General features: G+C 42.8%; 1 protein-coding gene across 1 annotated transcript in view; it reads left to right on the top strand.

Moving 5' to 3' along the window:
• LOC124255666 (cell wall protein DAN4-like) overlaps positions 1-16,984 on the top strand; it is a 30,530-nt gene extending 13,546 nt beyond the window's left edge. Inside the window, exons 2-4 of the mRNA XM_046689562.1 lie at positions 8,485-8,578; positions 10,340-10,981; positions 16,905-16,984. Of these exons, the coding sequence (XP_046545518.1) occupies positions 8,485-8,578; positions 10,340-10,981; positions 16,905-16,984 (816 nt within the window). The remainder of the gene's footprint in view (positions 1-8,484; positions 8,579-10,339; positions 10,982-16,904) is intronic.
• The last annotated feature ends 9,423 nt before the right edge of the window (positions 16,985-26,407 follow it).

Genomic DNA, 26,407 nt, shown 5'->3' with positions numbered 1-26,407 from the left:
GACCATGGACTCCACCAGGTCTGGCCCTGAAGAGAGAGACGACATAACACAAGAGTACAATACAATTACAATTTATTGAATGATAGAACAACAAATGAACAAGGCAATCACATTTTATGGGTTAAACATCAATCGATCAGAGCATGTCTACATCAAAAGTCCATGGAGGGATGGGTTCACTCTTTTTATAGCCATAGGGGAGAGTTTCCCCTGGGGACGCCTTTGGGGTCGTACTGCACTCGGCGTTTGGTGTAGACCAAGCGATAGGTTTTGGTGGTGTCCTTGGACAGCAACACGTTGCCCTGACGAAGTCCTCCGCGAATGATGCGGTGTGGGTACGGGACCGTGATGTTGGCTTGATCCTCTGACAGACGAGGTTCTTCATGCTGTCAAAGTGGACATGTTGGCTCGCCCTGTGATTTAAAGTAAATCCTCGGACCTTGCTGATGCCCACACTGCCGTCAGATTGAGGATGGCGCAGCTTGTAGCCATAATTCTGGGTCCTGCCGAGACAAAGGTTTGAATGCTGTTGCCCCCTCCCAGTTCATCAGTCAGCTCCCCAAGGTATCTCCCAGTGGCGGGTTGTAACTTCGTGGACGGTGAATGTAAATGATACTGTCCGTATCAAAATAGAGGACACGTCGATCCAACGGTTGCAAATAAGAATACAACTTGAGACGGGCTTGTGCTGTCACCCAGGCTGCAATGGCCACATTGTGGGCTGGATGAGGGTCGTGAAAGTCTGCCTGAGGTTCATGAGTGACACAGATGAGGTCTTCATTGATGATGTTAATGTCTTTCACCACACGGCGCTCATCCCGGAGGAGGGCAAAGTACCTCCTCAGGGGAACTGATATATTCCGCCTTGGCAAACCCAACGCTGCTGACCAAACTTGCCCCAGTGATTGTTCAGGCAGGCCTTGGCTAAGGCACGTAGTCCTGGGTTTTTGTGAATGCGAGCAGGATCCAAGGTGACTCCTCTTCTGCTGTATCTCGTGGATGTAGGCGCTTGGGTCTGGACAACCTTCGGGTAGCCACTGGCCTCTTGCTTGATCTTGAAGAAATTGTTGACATACTTGGCAAACAGTCCTCCCTCTTGGGTGTCAGGGTCGTAGGTGGCAAGCGTGTCAAAGTGCCAAGCCTCAAAGATGTGAAGCACTTGATAGCCGCACTTTTCAACAGCAAACTGAAGCTCTTTGCTGACGTAGGTACCGATCCATGCCCGGTCTTCATCCCCGTGGGGCAGGAGCATCCAACTGCTCTTCAGCACACGTACGGCACAGTGGAAAGAGCAGTTTGCCTTGACACTTGTAAGGAAGAACAGGATGATAGAGGTCGGTGGGTGGCAAGACTCGGCACTGGATCAGGCCGTGGAGCTCAAACAAGTCAGACACGGAGGATGATCTTTGATCTCGGGTGTCCCACGGAAAAGTACCATACTTGCAGATGTAAGGGTACAGCGAGCAAACGTCCACATATTTGATTTCTTCATCTTCTTTGGCTTCAGTAGTACAGTTTGGTGGCGTTGGTACGACCTCCAAAGAAAGCATCTCTAGGATCCAACGGTCAGGCATGTAGGCATGGGGTCCTTGCAGGGTAGTCAGGAAGGCTCTCAGATCACCGTTGTCTTTCTGTTGTTTCAGAAAATCACATTCCCAGAGGGTCACCACTTGGCCGATGTCGGATGTTGGCGTAACACACCCAGTCGGTACATGGTATGATGGTATCGTTCCCAAGGGTGGTACCCAAGCTAGCATGGCGTTCACATCGGTCCGTCTTGTAACAGCGAGTACAGCCATGCCAGAAACAGCCCAAGTATTCGTACACGGTGCGTGTCTTGGCGTCGTAGCCATCTGCCATGTAACGACTTCCGTCAGCACAGTCAAAGCCTACTTCCACCATTCCGAGCATGTTGGATGTGAACCCCAGGGTGTTGATGCATGACCCAGTTGAGCCAGTGGAGACACTGAAGCGAGTAGCGACGCTGGGGACGATAACCTTGAGTAGGTAGGATGGCGATGGTGCGGGGTTCCAAAAACTGTTTTCGGAAGGTGAGCATGCAAGCCATGGGTAGAGTCACTGCTTCATAGAAAGGGTCCACGTTGTTCTGTTGAATGAATATGTTGCGGAATGCAGCACAGCCTCGACGCAAAATGTCCACATCACTCTGACAGTAAGTCAACAATTCTTCATCCAGATCAAAGACAGTCCCTTCAGCCACCCGTGCATCGTACCAGGCCAAGAAAGCTTTGCGTTCGGCAGAAAACATGCTGTCAGGATCGTAAGTAGACACGGGAGGATAAGGACCCACATAGCCTTGGTGAGCTTCGGTGTTGAAGAAGTGAGGGAAGTAGCCTTTCTTGAGTTCCGTCAATGCAAACGTTTTTGGAAACTGCTTCAGAGCCATCGTGAGGAAGTTGAGGGAATCCTTGAAAACAAGACGTCCCACGGTCATCTGCAAGATGTGATTCCCTCGAAGTGTGACCTGGGGTGCTTTCACGAGATGTTGATGGAAGTACTGTTGGAGCAAGTGTCCATCATACCCTCGGTAGTTGTGAGCAATGACCAACACGTCGTCATCATCAATGGTAGGGGAAATGTCGTCTTCGCCGCCTTGTTCTTTGTCGTTGTTGTCTTGTTCTCTACATCATCATCATCATCGGGTTCTGGTGATACCAGTTTGGGTTGTTTCGAGGCACGGCCTGACGGCTGCTGCTGGGATGCCTTACGTTTCTTCTTCTGCTTCTTTTCTTTCCGCCAGGGACATCAGCCAGTCGCCCATGTCCTTCAAGGTCGTCGATCCCCTCGAAACACTTTGATGCGGCTAGGCCCTTCTCCTTCCTTACGCCAGGGACACTTGTCACACAACTGATCCGAGGCCTCGGAAATACATTTTCCACATCCTAGATGCACCACACACAAGTTGGGAACATGAGTCCCTTTGATCTTGAGTACATTCAAAGTCATAGAAGATGAACTGACGCTGTTGCCGTTCTTGTCTTCATCCATTTTTTCACCGTCTTCATTTTGTTTCGGTGGTTCGATGACGGACATGTAACACTGGTGGTTGGGTTTCAAGGGTTCTTTGCAGATCTTGCAGTCCCGATTCGTGCCACACTGGTGGTTGACCATGCCCTGGATTTTTCTCACGTTGACTTTGGCATAGCAACGATGACAGGTGTGGATGGTGGAGCAGGTGCTGGATGGTTGGCGGAGGCCGTCCGATGGCGTTGAAAGCAGGTAGGGTTTCGAACCATCCGCCACATTGGAGACAGGAGAGTCCTTCACTGACCACGTCGCCACAGTATCCAAGACATTGGCACCAGTAACATCGAAATTCGGGTGCAGCGATGATCTTCAGCGTGGTCGTAGCCTTGGTCACACGTTTCACAATAGTAACTATACCCTGTAAAAGCAGGCATGGAGGTAATGACATCGTAATGGTGATGGTGATGATAGAGGTGAAGGATCTTGGTGGGTTGAGCCACTTCACTCTTGTACAGGAGTCGATTCATCACCTCTTGGGAGTAGACTTTGAGCTGATAGTAAGGCCAAACGTTGACTGAACAACTCCCACGTGGCACGCCCTGTACAAGGACCTTCGGGATCTTGAGTTGACGAAATAAGCCCTTGGCAGCCTTCAACTGCGCTGGTCTACGATGGTCACACAGGTACCGCCATTCCTTCGTCCATTCTTTGGTCACAGGATCGGGTTGGTGTGCGTGGTGACTGGCCACGACCAGGGCACGGGCAAAGCAGAGCTGATCCTCATTCTTGATTTGGACGATGCATTGTTTCTTTTCCAGGAAAGCGTTTAAGCCAACGAGGTGTGTTGGCCGGCCGTGTCCCTCACCGATACGATCAGGATCCTCTACATGCAGTAAGAAAATGTCCATGGTGTCATCGATATGTAAGTCGTGGTTGCTTTGTTGTACTTTTTCCACTTCGGCCATGATGTGTTCCCCCTGGAGGTCACCCATCCGCCGAAACGTGATTCGGATGTCTGTATCCAGGGCGGGTGTTCCAGGGTTAATCCCACGCGATCACCATCCTGGCCACCCACATCGTCTCTCAGATCTGCTAACACGGCATCAAACTGTTCTCTGAGAACGACGGGAAGGTCTTCAGGCTGTTGACGCTGCAGCCAAACAGGGTTGAACTTCAGGTGGTAGCGCTGGGTACCAGTCCGGAATTTCTTGGTTGTTTTTTGAGTCGTCCGCTCCAACTCGTAGGGCACAGGCTCCTCTTCAAGTTCATCTTCGTTCATTCGTGGTGACGGCATGGTGAGAACTGGTAAGACCCACGCTGAGCCTGGTTTATATACATCACGTCACCCTATGACGTCACAATAGGTCGTGCCAGTGCGCACCATGAGCTCATGTGTTATTTATAGGAATGATGTCATACCCCATGACGTCACACTAGCCTGTTGAGTCAGGAGGAGAGTGGTGCGAACCGGATGCAACCGGTGCGAACCAGATGCGTCAAAGTGACGTCATCAACCCCAGCTATATAAATTCAAGGTTTTCCAGCACTCCTCATCAGTTGCTCACTGAAACTGGAAGCATGCAGACGTCTCCCCTCCGCCTCCGCCTCCTTCCGTTGCCGCCTGTGCGAAACAGATGACCACAGTTATCTACACTGTCCCAAGGTGACTTGTACCGAGTGTGGTGCTCAAGGTCATCGCTATTACGTATGTCCCAAGAAGACCAAGGACAACAACAAGCATGATAACAACACCTGCTACAACTGTGGAAAAAACGAAGGTCATCTCAGTTACGCCTGTCCACATCCCTGTCGTCACTGTGGTCAAGAGGACCATAAGAGTATGAACTGCTCTAACAAGGGCCAGAAACGTCCAGCATCCACCTACCAGCCAAGTGAACCGCCAAAGAAAGTGAGTAAACGTGAAAGCCAACATTTACTGGCTCTACTCCATGACAAGGTCCTCCCTCGTTCAAGATCGCATAGACACCATGTACTCTCTACTTCAACGCATCTTGGAGTTTGTCGAACCCATGGACGATTCCAGTAGCACTGCCTCCAGTGCACCACCATCACCACCATAGATGTCTCGGTGATCTCTCACCCACTCATACCAACGGCCCTTTTCAGGGCCACCCACCTCGCTCGAAAGAATGCTCCATCCAATGTTTTTTAACCACACACACACACACACACACACACTGTCTAGCCACGCCATCGTGTCCGCCTCACCCCTCTCCCCTCCTTCCCTCTCCTTTCTCCTCCCTTCCTTCCTCTCCGTCCCGTCCCGTCCCGTCCGCCGCTCGTCCGTTCCGCCATCTTGAAAGGCGTCTACGCTCGCGAGATCCCGCGAGACTCCACGAGATCCCGCGAGATCTCACGCGATCCCACCGGATGGGACGCCATCTTGAAACGCGTCCGCCATCTTGGCCCGGAGGTGACGTCATCGTCATGCGCGCGCAACCACCGGAACCGGACGTGACGTCATCGCGATGCGTGCGCACCCACCGGAACCGGAAGCACCGGAACCGGAACCCGAGTGATCTCCCCTGACCGGAAGTGATTGATCCAAGATGGCCGCGCCCTATGGGCGCCGCCATCATAAAACATTATATAACAATATAGGTCAAAACAATATAAAAACGGGCTACAGAAGCAACTGAAGATACATCAACACACTAGGGACCATGGGGACTTTCGGTACCGATGGTTCCTGCTGAATTTACATCATCCTTCAGGTGTTTGTGATCTTGAGGAAATTAGCTATACAACAAAAGAACACATACCGTTTTACAATCAGAACGAAAATGAAGTGGGACATACATGCCCTCTAAGGGTGGCAACTATGCTCTTTGACGGTATTGCCACTGTCAGTCAAAGTTCTTTATTCATTCTTACAAATAAATACACACTTACTAATTGCAATGCATATTAAAATTTATCAGTAAATAAATTTGTTTTACACAAAAATAATTATATGAGAATAAATATCAGTGAAAAGATCCTTCATATATGATGATCAGAAGCATGATCCCTAATAATAGAAATATCAATACAGTCAACAAGTACATGCTTGACTGTGATTCTTTCATCACAATTTTAAGAGATACAAAATGTATCGAATTGAAGCCAATTGAAGCCAACAATCGGTTATACCTACTTGGGATGCCAGTCAAGACGTGATGAAGTAATTTTACGACGATGTCGTATTGGCCACAGTCGATTTACACATGACTATCTGCTAAAAAACGGATGGGGATGGACCCCCCCATATGTCTCTCCTGCGATGAGGCTTTCACCGTCAAGCATATTCTGCTTGACTGTGTGGACTTTACATCTGCAAGGGACTCGCATTATCACGCAACCAATCTGAAAGATCTGTTCTCCAGCGTGAGCGCTCATCTGATACTGAACTACCTGAGGGAAGTTGATCTATATCATAAATTGTAATTGTGTAATGTCACTAACGAATTTACCTGCTTTTCAATTTAGTGCTATGACATTCTGTTCCAAAATGACAATGTAACGAATGTGTGTCTTTGAAATGAAACCACTTTGTACTTACAATGTATATTAATGCAGACTTGTTCTCGTCACTATATGGCTGGAATAATGCCGATGTGACGTAAAGCCCAACTCAACTCAACTAATAAATTATCATGAGTGTATCGTCACATAATGACCTCATCAAGTCTGGACTGACAGTCCCAATAACTGTAACCCACAGTTGGCTTTACTTGATGTAATTTATTGGTACCTACTTGGGCGTCCCACGTCTTCTGCGTTAGATTTAAATACGGTTTTTCAGTTCGGAGACTGCGATGAGAAGTGGTGTCACAGATGTATTGAATATTGCTTTAGCAGCAGAATTGGCCATAGTGTTACCAGAAATTCCAAAATGGCTGGATTGGCCAGTAGCAAGATCATTATACGTGTATACTCACGGAAAAAAGTAACTGTTCATAACATTATTTTGCATAAAATAAAACTTCATCCAAAGGTTATAAAAATAACCCTAAATAAACGTGTAGCGAAGCACTCTGATGTCACGTATCCTGAAGTTCACATACCTGATATTGAACATTGAAGAACCGTTGATTATTCTCCAGCTTCTGAATTTTGTGGAAAACACGTTCATTTCTAACTATGCAGCGCGTACGTCATGCCATCTCTTACAGAAAATCAGAGTTTCCGTTCCATGGGCATGCTGGGGACTGGAATGGCTTAAAATGAAGTGGGAAGACATTTCGGTGTCCATGTCGATGGAGATGTTTTCGACACAATGGGAACAAGAGAGTTTTGCCTCAGACCGCCGTTTACGCGTGACGTCACGTCAGTAAGTCGACTAGAATCGGCTGTCCCATGTAAGGAATCGATTCCAGACTGCTAGTTTGACTGCTCGGACCAATTACTGGCTTACGTCCAGTCAGCACTGTACGGAACCGACTGAGGGATCACAACATCTGGATTCGACGGCCTACAATACGTCCCGATTTCACAGACACGTCTTGCCTGGTGCAGACAGCATCTACGGTAGAGGAGATAAGATTAAGATGCCGTTTTGTTCACTGAGGAATCGAGATTTCATCTGGACAGCTCAGATGACAGGGCAAGAGGTGTCCAAACGGACGAGGTGAACATCTAAGTGCATTATCAATGGCAATCTAAAAGGTCTGCGATACAGGGATGAGATTAATGGGGCTCATGTGTAGCCGTTCATTCGAGGGCAGGGACGTAACTTCACGCTTCAGCAAGATAATGCCCGTTCACATATCGCCATTGACGTTACATTTCCTAAGCTTTTTTCTATTGCCTAGTGTCGTCTATCTGTCGTCGTTGTCAAGCCTGCATCAACGCCAATGGTGGACACACACGATACTAAATTTGTGAACTGACTTTTGACACCACACCTGTTCAAGGGTGTGTCACGATGCGTAGTGTTAAATCATACGGATTTCGATATTATCCTGTCAACACTTACACAGTGGTTACGGAACACACCAGCTTAACACATCATTTTATTATCTTTTTGCATTAAAATTGGCATAACATCAAATACTGCACAGCTAGTTTATTCCAGAAGTATATAATTCAGTAAAAAGTGGATGTTTACAAGACAATTTTAATGTTCTGAAGGCACGAAAGTGAATCCGTAAGATATTATATAGAGTTTAATTTTTTGGGTGTTTATTTATGTATTTAAGAGCTGTTAATATGGCGGCTGCTCCTGAACATTGCAAAGATGAGTTTTACTTAATGCAAGGAAATTATCCATGCATTTCTGCACATGCTTGATTTCCGTTTTATTTCACTGAAGGGCAGTGTTTTAGGTATATTATCTTTTTGTTTTGCCATAATCTTGAACAATTTGCTGTTGCACATTTTGATCTTCCGCTCTTTATGGTCATTTCGTAACGAAAACCTTAGCCACAATGTACTGACTTGTGTTATAGTTATAAAGGTATATTGTTCTGAGCACAAACGTTTCTTTATTTCCAGAAGCAATCCCATCCTTGTGCACGACGACCGTGTTATGTAGGTGAGGTGTGTGTGCCCGTAGCTGCAGCCAGTGGGCACCTATGTCTGGAAGGAGGTAGGAACAATAGCGATGCATATATGTGTATCAGTGTTCTACACACATACTGAAAGGTGTGGATTTGAGGTAGGATGCAGATGAAGGAGCTGACAATGAATTATGGTTGGAAGTGGTTTGAGTGGAATCAACGGTAGATATACGCGGGACGGTTGTATCCCATAACCCATACATGCCACTACCCCTACAGCCCAGTACCCCTACAATTAGTTAAAACAACACACGGCATTTACCTGTCTGGCATAATGAACTGACCCAAAGAGAGATTAGTGCATAGAGTATACAGATGAGATCAAAGGAGGGATTAAACTGTTCTTTAGTATTTTGTGTCAAGGAAATTTGGGGTTAGCTAAAAGTTGTTTTAGTTTCATGATGAAAGTTAAACCTCTAGTGAGTAGAACAATTTTACAAATTGGATAATGTGTAGGTTGTTAAATGTTGAAATTAAGTTGTTTTAGTGCCATGATATAAGATACACAGTATTATTGAGAAGTGGAGGGAAATGAGAAGGTGAGACGAGAAAGTAAATTGAAATAGTTCGGTATAGTATATAGCTGTTGACAACAAACTAACATGGCTTGGACAGAAATCACCTCTTCAGTTCTTGGACGCCGTCGGCTATCTGCTTAAGCTGGGATAGATTGAAACACTGAATGTTCATAGACTGAAACACTTGACACAAATGACTATGTTAACATTGAATGTTAACAATTAATTGTTAATGTCCATCAAAGAATCATGATGACGAATTATTGTTAATTCTTATTAAAATCTTGATGATGACAAATGATGATCACTTTTCATTAAAATCATTCTCTCAACCTTTTAGTTGTGTGTTGTTATGTCTCTTAAGTGGATTAGTCCATTGTGTGGAATAGGTAACAGGCAGTGGATTAACAGTGCAACAGACCTTAAACTATGTTGTTATAAGCTGTAGGGGTAGTGGCATGTAGGGGTAATGGGGGGTTACCCGCGCGACACTGGCTAGGGCAGTTCTGGAATCTCATAGATTCGTTAAATGCTTCTTTCTCTAAGCTCCTTTTTCTTAGGGGTAGAAAATTTAAACAGCGCTCTTGATTGTTATATCTCCTCAGATAGAAATATATCCATACATGTAACAGGGAGGTTTCATTGGATCCTGCCACAGTCAAGTTGGTTTATCAACAGATCAGGGTCTCGTTCCACAAAGCGATCGTAGCGTAAGATGACCCCATACTTTAACATAGACTTACGACAGTCGTAGCACTACGATCGGTTTGTGGAACGGGGCCCAGGGCCCTTGTTCCCTTGAAACGCACCCCAGGCAGCGACCTTTCCAAGATACGCTGCCCAGACGAACCTATTTAGAACGTTCTGGAAAATGCGTAGACTCCTCAACGCTGCATCCGCCTGCCTTACCAGAGAGTGAGAAGGGCTGTGTTCGTGACAGCACACCCTACTGGTGTACTAATGTCCATCGACAGTTTGGGACGTTCGAAGTCAGCTGGAATATTGGGGAGTCGGACAACTTGGAAGCGAAACCAGCATATTTGACGTATATCCAGTGTATTGCCAATTAAATTCGTGTCAAAAGATACATGAAAGTGTTTTCATTAGATTTGTTAAAAAAGACAAGGTCAGGTATGTTGGATTCGCATTGTATAGGCTTCACCTCAGCCCACACCTTGCTCGTCCTCTACCTGTTCTTGCTCGTCCTCACCATGATTTCTTTTTTCATCAATATTATCATCCATACATGACTCTTACATATTTGCATCTTAGGTACGGTACGTGAGCTGAGTTTAACATCCTCGGCCGCATCACATGCCACATCTGAGCAACAGACCATCACGTCAACTACTGCGCAAGAAACGTTGCCTACAACTAACGGATTCGTCCTCCCTTCTTCTGTGACAACGTCATCTAAAGAGACTACAGCTTCCACAACCTCATCTCAGTCAACAACTACAGCCACTTCGTTGCAACCTGAAAATCCTCTAACTACAGTTGCTACAACTACAACAGCAACCACAACTGCGACGTCTTTAACAACTCCGACTGAATCTCCAACTACAAGGGCAACATCTACAGCTATCTCAACTTCAACACCCCCGATAACGACATCGACAATAGATGTGCCTTCATCAACGACAACACCTGCAGAAACTACTACAACTACAGTCCTTGCAACAACTACAACTGCAACTACTACTATTACTACTACTACTACACCTACTACTACTCCTTCTAGTACTACTATTACTACTACTACTACGTCTACTACACCTACTACTACGTCAACTACACCTACTACTACTACTACTACAGCTACTAGTACCAGTACGGCGGCTTCAACCACTTCCGTAACGACTACTGCGACGACTACTTCAACGACCACAACGACACCCACTACTCTCAGTAAAAGTATGTATTTCTTCGAAAGCATTGGTTATATATCGATGACAACATTTTTACAGTAAATAATATATATTATCCTATTTGTATTTAATTAAAAAAAAATACTGCTTACATTATTAATGAAGACTAGTAATTTCTGTGACATATTAATTATTTATGTTTGTGGTGAAAACTTACAAAATAGGCTAATTCAGTATTCATGCTGATTCCCCTTCACAATTGTAAAAGTGACCAACTAAAGTACAATCTGAACTAACATGAGAACACAGTCAATCAGGGATGATAGTACTAAGCGAAGACCCTCTGTTGTACCTGGTGAAGTTGTTGCAAAGATATGTGCGAACACTCTATTTTAGTGTACACTACACTCAGAGATATAGGTTTGTTACTGCACTGTATTCTTCCACTGTGAACCGGTTGTTACGTGTGGGTACAGTAAATCTCAAAAACACTGTGTAATAGAGAGCTATGTATGTGAATACCACATCCAGAGAACACGGTGTAACGGATAGCCATGTGTTTGAACACCGCAACCAGAGAAAACTGTGTAACAGGTAGCCATATCTGTGAACACCACTTCCAGAGAACACTGTAACAGATAGCCATGTGTGTGAACACCACATCCATAGAACACTGTAACAGAAAGCCATGTGTGTAAACACCACATCCATAGAACACTGTAACAGATAGCCATGTGTGTAAATATCACATCCAGAAAACACTGTGTACCAGATAGCCATGTGTGTACACACCACATCCAGAGAACATTGTGTAACAGATAGCCATCTTTGTGAACATCACATCTAGGGAATACTGTGTAACAGATAGCCATATATGTGAGCACCACATCCAGAGAATACTGCGTAACAGATAGCTATGCATCTGAAAACCAGATCCAGAAAACACTGCGTAACAGATAGCCATATGCATCACCACATCCAGAAACATTGTGTAACAGATCCAGAAAACACTCCAGTGCACTGTGCACCAGATAGCCATGTGTGTAAAAATCACATCCAGAGAACACGGTGTAACAGATAGCCACGTGTGTGAACACCGCAATCAGAGAAAAATGTGTAACAGGTAGCCATGTGTGTGAACACCACATACAGAGAACACTGTAACAGATCGCCATGTGTGTGAACACCACATCCATAGAACACTGTAACAGATAGCCATGTATGTTAACACCACATACAGAGAACACTGTGTAGCAGATAGCCATGTATGTAAACACCAGATCCACATAACACTGTGTAACAGCCATGTATGTGAAGACATCCTGGGAACACTGTGGAACATATAGCCTCGTATGTGAACACCACATACAGATAGCAGAGTGTACCAGATAGCCATGTATGTGAACACCACATCCAGAGAACACGGTGTACCAGCTGTTTGTGTATAAAACATTCAAAGTACACTGTGCAACACACAGCTGCGTGCATGTACTTTACAATTCCAGAAGTGAACACTTTGCATAGAAAACATTTTATTACATACCCGTATGTGTACAAAAAATATGTAACGGATTGTTGCATGTGTCCACCTCATTTACAGACTTTGTAACAGAAAACTGTGCTTACATAACATTGTGTACCCAAAAGTTGCGTGTGTTTTCCCCACATTTAGTGACCAGTGTGTAAAAGACCGATGCGTGTGTGTACAGTACATTTAATGAACCCTAATTCCAGATATCTAAGTACGTGTAAGCATTATCTAGAAAACACTGCATTTATGATAGTAGCGTGTGTGTCCAGTACAGTTTGAACTTTCCGTGTTTCAGAGAGCTGCCTGGACGATTGTACTGGTGAGGTGACAAACATAAAGCACCCGCACTGCGAAACCTGCAGCAAATACGTTGTCTGTGCTGTCACTGGTCTGGTGGAGATGACGTGTGCAGGGGGATTAGAATGGGACAATAACGTCAAAACGTGCGTTTTCGCACCATCACCAACATGCTAGCTTCTATATCTATCTGCACTCCACGCTCCCAATAACTAGGATACATACATTGCAGGTGCAGTACTGTGTGTGTAACACAACACGGGACACATTGACAGTCCCGCCTTCACCACAGATGACGCCACCGGTATTTGTTACGTCACTACAATACATATGAAACCTGATGCATCATTGCACTGCACATGATTTCTTACACTTTAATACACATGACATTTCTTCACATCATAGTATGGTGATTTACCTTTAGTTGTTGGCGATCTATAGCCTGTTTTTACTGCTATATATCACTGCTGATGGATTGTTGAAAACAAGTGTAGGAACCCTATTTGAAACTCAGAAAGACAACAACTGCTTAACAAAACGATTCATTATCGACAAGTAATTCAGCTGAACAGTGAAATCGATAGGAAAGGCAGACCTAAAAGTTAATACAGATACAACAGAATAAATAGCTTCAGACCAACACATTGAAATAATCGAATGCAGCACATTAATATTTAACGGACAAGGTGGAAGATCAATTCTTCAATATGCTGTTAAATATATGGTTCATGCCAGACGTTCACGAAACTACTTTAGATAATGACATTGGACCACCAGAAAAACAACGGTTGCGTATTAACACTAGTAGTACCACATCCCATCATACATACATCCCCACACAGACAAGCACAACACGCACACGAATATTAAAGTTATCCACTCACTTTCACACTGGTAGTTTTACTAGATCACAGCGCACGAGCCCATTCCCAAGGGACACAGAAAGCAAATTACATAAAGCTGACAGTTACAGTACTTGGCTCTAACAGCTGATAGGGTGGTGTAATTCCAGCTAGGGTCCATGCAGGAAACAAAGGTACTGTAAGTCCCCATGGTCCCTAGTATGGTGATCTACCTTCAGCTGTTGGCATTCTATGCCCTGTTTGTTTTATATTGCATCGTCTTGTAGATTTACATACTAGTTTTATATTCATATCTGTGATATTCTTGTTGGTTTTACTATTCTTCGTTGACAGTTTTTTATAATTTATATGTATTTATGGTGAAATTAAAATTGTTTTCGTCACGATATGGCTGACTTATTGCTAATGTGACTATAAATCTTAACTCACACACTTGTCTAGTTCAAACCGGAACGTGTGTCCTTTCTTTGTTAGACGTCATGCTTTTGTCATATTGCATAGTTGCTTATAAATTCAGTGTTTCAATTTAAAGTGATATTAGTTGACGTAATGACACTAATGTGGATACGCAGAAGAATGCCACTGTTACAAACATTCAACCACTGGCCGACATTGTGCGATTACAGCTGAGAGTATGGTGCACCTGACACCCGCATGTGAAACACGTGACTGATCAACGTAAAAAACACGTCTAATGCCTGAATCCAGATATTGCTCCTTTGGGTATTACAGACAAAAAGACCTCAAGCTCACGTGCTCGAGGTGTTATCGGTTCAAGAGTTTCCGATGTAAGGAAATGTGATTGGAAACGCCATAACAACCCATAACAGAAGATGACTGGGGTTTTACCTTTGTGAACGAAACATGTTTGTGAACAAAATGGAAAGTGTAACATCTTGAGAGATACAGTTGAAGAATACTTAGAAACGGAATCTAATGGTGAAAATGTTGATGACTCTGATGTTAAACTGAAGATTGATAATAGCTTATCCTTGGAAGCTTTTCTGCCAAAAGTCAGAGGAAAATCTTTTCTTTTCTTCATCTATTCTTAAAACAAATTAAAGAAGAATAGATAAGAAATCATGTCAGCAAATCAATAGATAGAATTAGTGCGGATAGGAATGAGGGAATTACTGACAGTAAATCGATCTTAAGCTTTTTGAACTGAAAGAATTTTATAAACAAAAATAAAAATGATGATCACTTAGAAAGTGTGTTAGTTCCAATCTTGCGTGACCAATTGAAAGACAAACCGGAAAAGGAGATACACATGAATGAAATATGATTGGCAGTAAAAAAGCATGAAGAAGAACAAAAGCCCTGGAATTGGTGAATTTCCTATAGATTTCTTCAAGTACTTTTGGAAAGAACTTAACATTTGGATTTTTATAGTTATCAAAGATATTTAGTTCTAGAAGAAAAAGATGTCTCTTACCATGAACTGAGGAGTTATCACTTGCATACCTAAAGCTAATAAAAATAGGGCCTTATTAAGAACTAGAGACCAATTACCTAAATGCTCTGTATAAAAATAATTAGTGCATGTATCTCCAGCCGGTTAAAAATCACCTTAGATTCTTTGATACATAATCCAGACTGGATTTATACCGGGTAGATCACTCAGTAAAAATACAAGGTTATTATATGATCTTATGTTTGAAACTAAGAAAAGAGATTTTAATCGACTTCGAAAAAGCTTTTGACGCAGTTTCCTAAGATTTTATCAATTTTGTCTCACTAAAATTTGGTTACGGGCTACAGATTATACGCTGGATTAATCTGCTAACTTCATGTGGTATTCAGAATGGACATCTCTCTGATTTCTTCCCAAAAGGAGGCGGTGTGGTAGCCTAGTGGTGAAAGCGTTCGCTCGTCACGCCGAGTACCCGGGTTCGATTCCCCATATAGACACAATGTGTGAAGTCCATTTCTGGTGTCCCCCGCCGTGATATTGCTGGAAGATTGCTAAAGGCGGCTCAGAACATAGCTCACTTACTCATTCCTAATGAGCGGGGATGCATGCATGGCGATCTAATATCGCAATATTTGTTTCTGTTTGTAGCTGTACATCCTTGGATGTATGGAGACAAAATGATGATATAAAGGGTATTATAATTGATGATCAAGAATATAATTTCCCACAATATGCTGATGATACCGACTTATTTTTGGATGACTCAGATGAAAGGCTGTCTGCTGTTATTGGGACCATTAATACCCTTTACAATATGTCAGGGTTAAGGATAAATATAGATAGGACTAAAGCAATCTGGATTGGCTCAAAAACAGGTTACAGAGATACACGCTTCAAAAAAAAGGAAGGCATAAGCCATTATTGGAAGATTTATTGCGTTAGTTTAAGAGCCATTATTTCATGTAATTGCAATGGTTAGGTATAAAGGTGACACTTGACAGGTCTATAGAGACACAGTTCGCCAACACAACAGCAGCCATTATTGTTGTGTTTTGGTTTCCTTGAGTACACAAGATAGCGTCAAAGTCAGTACTCTATGGCCACCATTGGGAGCAGTTACTGCCCGGCACCGTCTCGGCACAGACTGGATACTTTGACGAAGTCGCTTTTGTGGAATTCTTCCCCACTCTCCCGGCAATGCGATGGTCTGTTGTGGAAGTGTCTGATGCGTGTTTAGACGTTGACGTACACGTCGATTGAGTTCATCCCATAGGTATTCTATTGAGTTTAGATCTGGTGATCGGGAAGCTAATGGCAAGGCCATGACGTTTGAATTGGCAATGTAGCGGGCCGTGATGCGTGCTGTATGTGAAGTAGCCTTGTCATGCTGGAACAACTCCATCTGTCGTTCCATAGTCGAAAGCATGGGACGTACAATGACTTCGTTGATGTTCCAATTTGCTGCTAAATTCCCCTGACTTCGCCGGTGAAGAAGAAATCGTGATTCTTCACTGAAGCAGACTCGCTTCCAGTTTCTAAGGTTCCAGTTCAGCACACGACCGCAAGCGATTGTGCCGATTGAAATCTCTCAAACCAGGGGAGACAACCTGCCTTCTTGGTCGAATCCCCACTTCATGCAATCGATTCCTGACAGTTTGATCGGAAATTCTTCTCAAACCAGGTAAGCGTTGTGCAGTCTCCATGGCTGTGGCAAGGCGATGACAGATGTAGCGGTCCCGGGATTGGATGGTAACTCTTGGACGGCCGCTTCTCGGGCGACCTTGGGCGGAACTGGTGTTCAGGAAACGATCCCAAAGGCAAGATATGGTGCTCTGATGAACGTTGAAATGTTGGGCAACTGCAGACTTCGACCCCCTCAGCTTCAAGGCAACCTATGGAGATGTTTCGATTGGCGGCACTCAGTCGTGGCATGATGATGAATGAGAAAATTAAACACTATTTATTTATTTTTTATGATAGGATATTTATATAGCGCACATATCAAGGCAACTAGTGCATGCTCAAGGCACTGGTATTTTTCCATCGATCATTGAATGTCAATCTCAACGCCACATCGTATTATCAATCTCAACTCCTTGGGGGGTATACAACTCCTGCAGCCACTAGACGCACCGAGTTATTGTCGCTTTCTCATCCTAACGAGGTACCCATTCACAGCTGGGTGGACTGGAACACATAGTCACAGTACTGTGTCCCAGTCCACTGCACGTTGCTGTACCTGCAACTAGGTGTTTGCACGTATTCATGTGGCCACCATCTGGTCATATACCAACGGATTCGTGGGTTCTTTTAAGTGCACAAGGTTGTGTACTGTACACTAGAGGTTGTGACAACACTGAAAGTGTCTGCGCACAAAGTTGACTCCAAGGATTTTTACACCCGGTCACAGGTGGGCACGATCCCGACACCTCAAGCTCGCTGGATCACTAACCTGGCGCCTTAGCCAGATCGCCCACCGCGCCCCCCACGTTTTCCTTTTTATAGTGATCGTTGCCGCATGCTTTTTCGCTTACTTTACATTTTGCTTTGCTGCTGTGTTCAGAAATCAAGTGAACGATTGCCATTCAAGGCTACAATTATGCCTCAGTACATGCATGCTGCATGGGCATCTCGATTCCAATGTTGTGTTTGCACGAATTGTTCCCTTTCCACAAACAAAAACATTTCTAACCTCAATCTCAAACAATACTTTTTGGCGCACAACAGGCTATACGACCACGATTCATGTTTCCTCGAATTGACTTCTTGTGTATATTTAAAAAAATAAATTGGTTCAAATACTGCATTGATACTTAAATTTCATTTCCAATATTACGACGTTTCTTTTGCCTTTTGGTATATATACAGATATGTATACACTGGCAATACAATAGTTAAATATCATTTTGTGAAATCGAAAATGAATCGCTAATACATTTTTATGTTTTTGTTGTTTCTACTGAAAAAAGCATGCTTTAAAACATAATTAGAACCTGTCAGAAACAGTATTTGTCCACATACTATTCAAGTTGCTAATGCCTTAATTACGTTTTGCTTTTCATTCAGCTAATAAGTCATGTTGCCATTGCATGTCTTTTAAGTCTCATTCATTGCTGTCTTAAAAATTCTCAAAAACATGTATCAAATGGAAAAACCACATGCCGTAACAAATGGGTGGAATTCTTAATTGGAATATGTAATTAACAAGAAAAATTAATAGTCACACAAAGTTTTCTGTCATTAGCTCCAAACATATTCCATTGATCTATACATCCATTAGGCAACTGTACTCATTGACGTTAATACAGAGAGTGAAAACCAAAAGCACCTGCGTTACTAAAGGTAACAACATGTAACAATGCAATGGGAAATGCACCACAGATATCATGGGAGAGCCTAGTTCGTTGAGAGATAGGTTGCTATTGACGCGCAGTAATGTGACGTTCCGTCAATCGTGAGATAACATGTGGATGTCGAATATATATATATATATACACACACACACACACACACACATACATACATACATACATACATACATACATACACACACATATATATATATATATATATATATATATATTCTTTTTTATCCTCCAAGTTGGGAGAGTAAAATACAAATTGAAAGAGATAATATTTACGCCACTGTCACATCGTTACGTAACATAACGCCTCTCAGAAAGCCGGATGCACTGCTTGGTGCTGTGTGACTTCTCTGTACATCAGATGAATGTACTTTATAGCCACATTTAGTCTACCGTCTTCAGTCTGTAATGAGGTCTGCATGAGAGAAGATACAACACCATCTCAATGTCTGACAAGTTATGGAAACATACACTTAAGTCCACAGGGCCAATGTTGATCAGTTCACACCACAGCTGATCTCTCATAGAGAGTACGTTATCACACTGCACGACAGCCTCAACACAATGATCACTATATATCTGTCCACAATTCCCACACAAGTACACAGTATCTTTAGTGTCTCTGATGCTGGAACATACCTGCACCAGGCACTTGGACGAGGTTCGGTATCGGTGGTCTTCTAGGAAGCTCATCTCCAATCTGAGAGCTACTTTGACAGCGGTTAAATAATACAGACGATAGACGTCTGTTTTCCTCGCCATTATGTTTAATTAAGTAAACAATAAAACCCAAAACAGTTTAGTTCTATATTACTGATATGTACAGCCACACACTGGCACGTTTTACTTCAATTCTTCCCCGACCATGCTAAAGCTCAAACAATTGAAAGCGTTGGGAATGGAATGACCATTTTCTAATCCCTTATGCTGTCATACAAATTCGTTCCCGAATAAACTAAAACTAGAATGTCTACTTTTTAGATAGTGAGTGAGTGAGTTTAGTTTTACGCCGCTCTTAGCAATATTCCAGCAATATCACTTCGGAGCACACCATAAATGGGCTTCACACATTTTGCCCATGTAGGGAATCGAACCCGGGTCTTCGGCGTGACGAGCAAACGCCTTAACCACTGGGCTACCCCACCGCCCCTTATTATAGTGAATAATTTCAGTAACAATGTTTTGGCAATATATCGATGTGTGAGCTTGATTGACTTTCTTACAACTAAGCAAACACAAAGAACGCTTTACGGGAGAGTATAATTGCTTAGTCATTGCATTGTTTACATTCGCTGTTCTGCAATAAGCTCATGAATCGCTCCACAACACAATCCCATAAATATTTCAAAACTGATTTTGCGAATTGTTTTCCAAGTTCTTTCAACCATTCTCATAATGGAGTCATCCTTTAATACGAACAAGAAACACAAATCGAATCAAGTGAACCAACAAGACACAGATAAGACTTTGTAACAGTGGCCAAACATGAATTGATATTCCATAACGACAAAGAAACATTATTGTTACTTGCTTACTGTCCTTACAATACTCCTAATACTTTCTGCCTGTTGGATGCTCATCAGTTTCACATGCAAGTAGGACATTGTGGTAGTGACAATCAGTCTGAGACATACAATGCTTTATTTACAGGAAGAAAACAGGTCCCGATCCGTTCGTAACTCAATAATTTATCGTAGGCTTACGAATGGCGTAGCGCTACGAATGCTTCGTGGATCGGAACCCAGGCTCCTAATGTAACACTACTCAATCGATCGCACAAGGACTCATGGAAGCTTATCTGATTGACAAGGCGTTCTGATAATCAATTAGTCATGCAGTTTGGATCGAGCAGTTACATTATCACTGTACATACTCCTCTCTATTTAACAATGCAAGGCTGTTCAATATATAGGTGTTGTGTCAGCAGAGAACCATTGATTCTGTATCAAAGTGTGACATTACTAAGTTAACATAATAGAATAAATGCGACAAACCCCTTTCACCACGCCAACAGATATCTGCACAGGAAGAGTCGCTTGTACGAATACGACAACAGAGAGAGTATTTAGTGAATCACTATGAAATTGTGACGATACCAGGTGTTCTCCTCAAGGCATCTATTCATAGAATGTTTAAGATTTTTCTGCAGTTATATTTTTTCCTTCTATTTAAAGAGGCATGCGGACGCAGGGAATCTAAATATATTAGGATGTCCTTCTGTGGTTGGATGAGTTTTGCAGTTTGGGTCAAACAGTTATATTGTTCATACCATCACCATTATAAAACAGTACACGGCAGTTTACTATAGATGTTGATGCAAGTGTTAGAAGAACAACCTTCCTATTCATTAACATCAAAGTGTTACATTAAGACAACCAGGGTGTGATTGATTCTTGTGGCAACATAGTTTGCCTAAGATATTTTACGAGAGTTTCTTTAGATTGCAATAAGGCTCTTGTAAAGATAGTGTTTAACCAGTATTTGTAATGATAGATTCGACTGTAACCAGAAGGCCGATACAACGTAACTCTCGAGTTTGTGCTCAGACCTGACAGAAGCCGCATCCTCACAATTACAGGTCGTTAAGGCCAGACGCTCTATCAGCGAGGTCACTGCTTCTCTCAGGTTAAGCTGCATCAGCCAAACCTCAGACGTGTTTGGCTTATTAATCACGCTGTCGATCATCAGTGGTTCTGAAAATCTTATTTTTAAGTAGTCAATTACATATATTGAAATATTCATACGCCCATGTGAGCCCTTCCAACACACAGCATTACCATAACGATAAACTGAACTAGATGCCCTGGTGTCTTTCAGTTCTAAACCTAAGACGCGCACGTACGACAGCTGTATTTGTAACCATGAATCATTGGTTTTTATTTGTAGATAGGTTGGTTGTTTAACGCCGCACTGAGCAATATTCCAGTTATATGGCGGTGGTCGGTAGATAATCGAGTCTAGGTCAGTCAATCCAGTGATCAACCGCATGAGCATCGATCTACATAACTGGATCGTTCCATGCAATGAAACAAAGAACAATGGAAATATAAGAAAATATATATAGAGAGAGAGCGAAGCACACTCGTTTATTTGCAAGCTTCCCTAATGGTACATGGAGCTATACATTTAGGTGATGAACACTGACTTGTTAGCCATTGTGAGGCAAGCACAAAGGTATACAAACATATGCACGACAAAACAATACAGTGTCTTTTGAGGACAAAACAGGTACGTGTTACAAAAATACTACCAATCAGTGGTGACACGAAGTGCCCGGGTTAAAGGAATCTTGAGATATCAGTTGCACAATCGCAGCATTATGTGATCAGGCAGTAGCAGTATTTAGCCAGGGATAAAACATTATTTTCACACACACTCTGGTCTGCACAAGTCGACATAGCTGTTCCAGATGATATACATATGTGGACAAATTCGTCGTCCATGCATACATAACAAGGTTTGACTATTGAAGTGGCATTTAGCAAAACCATCTACAAAAGCTTCAGAGACTGCAGACCACGGCAGTACTGCTCATCACTTGGTGCCCCAAGATGTTCCTCAAAATACTGCGTTGGCTACCTTGGAGACGGAGAAACCTGCTGCTGGTACATGTGCACCAATCACTCCCTGCATGGGGGTGGTGGGGTAGCCTCGATGTTAAAGCGTTTGCTCGTTCCGCCGAAGACCCAGGTTTGTGTCCCAACATGGGTGCAATGTGTGAGCCCATTTCTGGTGTCCCCCGCCATGATATTGCTGGAATATTGCTATTAACAGCGTAACACTAAACTCACCCACTCCCTGTATGGGCTTCTGTGTACCCGTAGGAACCTGCACGGTTTTTATCCAAAGGCATTTCATTCTCATTTCTGGTACGTTCTACATATGGGGGCCACCGGGTTCTCCATCTACCATGAAGCTTGCAGTATGTGTTCTTAATACCGATGAGACGTTTAATTTTAAACAACTCACTTTTACTTTCACTTTTAAAAGGTGTTTTAGAAAATGGACATGGACACCTTCTAGATGGGTTCAATTCCACATACATTGCATGATGTAAAAAGGTGCCATTGCTACAAGTCCTACAGTTTTCGCTTGTATACACTTCTTTTCTACCGGATTCTATTCAAACGAGACCAGAAGCGTCAACTTTAAATATTTTGTTAACCGTACGTTGTCCATAGTGTTCCCCATCCCGAGCCCTGATGGATATTGTCTTTTTTTCCGACGTGAAATAATCTACAGAAACTTATATCCTGATTGCGTTATGATTACTCTTTCTGGTGACCTCAGAAAAGATCAGGTCCGTTTGATCTTTTGCTATCTAATGTTAGAAAGCTTGTTTCCAAAGAAATTCGATCAATGTAGAAAAATCACCTGGGTTCTACTTCCACGTGATCTTGCTCCATTGCTGATTGAGTGACTGGTAGGTGAGCATAATGTTACGCCGCTTTTAGCAATATTCCAGTAAAATCACGGCGGAGGACATGGGCTTCACACATTGTACCCATGTGATGAGTGAACGCTCTAACCACTAGGCTACCCCAGTGCTCATTAAGGGTGACGTAAACACATCAAATGAAAATATCAATCCTTTCTACTTACAACGAGGAGAGGTCTTTGGATACACACCTTCTTTAATATTAATATGAGCGACGTTTCGGTGTAGCTACTAACACCGTTATCAAGCAAGTAATGTACAACGAACTAAAATTGTTCTGTTGTACAGGTGTTGTATTTTATAACACCCCACAATCATCAAAACTGATGCTGTCGGAAATGAGTAACTGTGCATAATATAACCTGGTGCAAATGTTTTCATCGGAAATGACAACGATAAACTATTTCAATATCCAGTTATTTCAGTCTTAGCAGATAATACAAACTGGTTTCAGTAACTGTTACATATCACCGACATGAGACTGCGTGGCCGGGTCCGCCGTGCCCAGGTCCTCATCACTGAAGGAAATCATGTTTCAGTACCACGTTACTGATTCCACTGGTCATTTACCTACAGGTGATGCCCACGTCTTCTCCGTGACCACAGTTGTGATCTCTCCATTGATTGTGACAACACTGGTCATTCACTCACACATGATGCCCACGTCTTCTCTGTGACCACAGTTGTGATCTCTCCATTTATTGTGACAACACTGGGACAGATATGTTTCATGTCCAACACACTTCACATTATCCAGTTGTATGGTGCCAGATCCCTGTCCATAGAAAGATGAATGCCGGACCAATGCGTTGGTTCTGGAAATATGTCAACGGATATTGTTAATGGCAGATTTGTTGAGGTGCAGCTTACTAGTGGATGATTGGAAGACACTTGTAGAAAGTACAGACTTCAGTTCAATATCTATTGATATTACTAACGGTTGTTGTACATTATATACGCCTGAGTGGTTCAGAGTTGCCTGTCGTGACGAACAAATATCAAAAGTTATCCGCAGAGCACTGATCAAACGTAAAGTATTCACAACAAATTTCAATTGGAAATTGACAATAGCTGTTGAATTAATTGAATATTTTTTTATGCACCCCTCCTCCTAATGTTTTCGTTGTTACATATGTATATATATACACCTGTTTGGCAACTGTTCAGGAGTCTGAATTGAAACTGAGCTCTCACAAAATCTTACATGTCGTTATCCATAATATTTGTTACGATTGTTCCCTCTGAATAAATGATCCAAAGTGGACATGATGGCTGTGTATGTGATGCAGCAACACAGGTAAGTCTTAGATAAGTTCAATATCAATAAACATAGTGTGACAGTTTATCATGTTGGGTAGTCTATTACACTCCAATCCAAGTTGTCTTCAGATAACGACTTTAATTCAGAAATAAATAGGTGAATTAGACATGGTCAATATTAATAAATACATAGTTAGCATGTTATACTTACGATGGCAATCCCAGTTGTCTGCAGACAATCCTGGCGTTTAGATTAGTACAACCGTCGTCACAGACCGTTCCCCATCCCCCGTAGTAAACCTCAAGACGACCATAGTGTGAGCCGCCAACAAGTCGAATTGACCTGCCATTGTGCTGTGTGGCTTTATCTGTAGAAAATATTTTTATTTCAAATATACGATCGTTTCAAAAACAAAACAGTTATATATAATATGATATAATGTAATGTAATGTAATGTAATGTAATGTAATATAATAATAATTCGTAATTATTGTCTCTGGTATATACCATGTATATCAATATCCCCTTCCAGAACCGAATCAGAAAACCGAATCTGGATAACTTTCGTTTACTCAAAGATCGTTTTGACCATAAAACATATCCAAGGATTGTTTAATACTAAACACTGGTGCTTTAATCTTAATGTTTCCTCCCCAGTGAAAAAGACATGACCTATCACAGTGGAAAACCCTAATCAACTTTCAGAGCAATTAGGATTAGGATTTACACTAGTTTATAAGGACATAAAACAGCCCAGGGCCGCGTTCACAAACCGATTGTAGCGCTACGACTGACGAAGTCTATGTTAAAGTATGGGAGTTACGATCATCTTTGTGTTACGATCGCTTTGTGGAACAGGGACCAGGGTGTTTTAGGACCTTTAGGTCCATATCAAACGTTAAAATAATTGTATATATACTAAAAGGCAAAAAGAAACGCAATTGTTTTAGGAAATTGTCAAAATTCAGTATTGGACATTTAGTATGAAATTAACATTGCGAATACATTCCCTGGGCTTACACGTATAATTTTGTGAATTATTCCATTAATATTACCTCATATCAGGTTACTAGTGACTTTTAAAACATATCGCTCAAACACACCATGCTACCGAGAAATCGAAGTTTCACGGTGAAATGAAAATGTACGTGCATTTGCTGTGCCTGAAATGGCTGTAAAATGGTACAGATTTTTGGTCTCTGTCACTATTCGATAGCCGACTTCAAGGTGCCAAGATTACATGCATGTCAAAGGGACCAAGCTATTGGTAGACTGAATGCAGGGAAAAGCGCGGATGACGTTTCCCGTCCATGTTACGACCATTTATCGGCATAAAAGTTGTTATGCAACCATGCAGACCACTGCTGACCGTCCAAGAAGTGGTGGGCCAAACGTGACAACGCACAGACAAGACCGGTTCATCTGACGTCAACATCAGACAGATCCATTCCTCTGTGCCAGTGAAACAGCCCAAAAGGACCATTAGAGCTCACCAACACCCCATTAGTGGCCGTACCGTACGACGTCGACTGAAGGCCAACAACCTGAAATGTCGCCGCCTCATTGTCCTATACTGACCCCACGTCATCGTCAGGTTTGTCTTCAGTGGGCAACACAACATCTGAACTTGCGTCAGAGACATTGAACCGTGTAATCTTCTCGGACGAGAGTCGATTCTGTCTTCCCCATGCTGACGGACGTGTCAGGATGTAGCGAAGACAAGGTCAACGTTATGCTAATCAGTGTGTGATGGAAAGGAACGCGTGGGGCGGCCCGAGTGTAATGGTATGGGCAAGTATTGGCCACAACCAAAGATGTGGGCCAGTTGTGTTTCAGAATATTGACCTGGGAGGGGGGATAGTGTGAATGTTCAGCGGTTCATTGATCAGGCTCTCCAACCCCATGTTGTGTCATTTTTTGCCAGACATTAGAACCGCATTTACCAGCATGACAATGCGAGACCGCATGTTGCAAGGGTAACACAACAACAACTGCAACATCACAACATTGCTGTTCTGCCCTGAGTCCCGACTTAAACCCAATTGGACATTTGTGGGACGAAACTCAAAGATGACTGAACCAACTTCGTCCAAGGCCAACAAATGCTATTGAACTTCGAGCAGCTACAGACAGTTAACAACATACCACTTAACTTAGTTAAGGATTCTCTCTCTTCTGTCTACATTTGGTAATTTATTTGTGATGAAAATGTACAGTTCGGACCTGTCATAATTGTTAAAGGCACACTGATCTAGAACAATAACCTTGGACCAGTTGTTGCTTTTGTTATTGTTTTCAAGCGA

The sequence above is a fragment of the Haliotis rubra genome, unplaced genomic scaffold (assembly GCF_003918875.1).
Source record: "Haliotis rubra isolate DU_JTF1 unplaced genomic scaffold, ASM391887v1 Scf605, whole genome shotgun sequence".
NCBI lineage: Eukaryota > Metazoa > Mollusca > Gastropoda > Lepetellida > Haliotidae > Haliotis > Haliotis rubra.
Note: the sequence above shows the minus strand (reverse complement) of the source record. Positions and strands in the feature narration are given on the sequence as shown.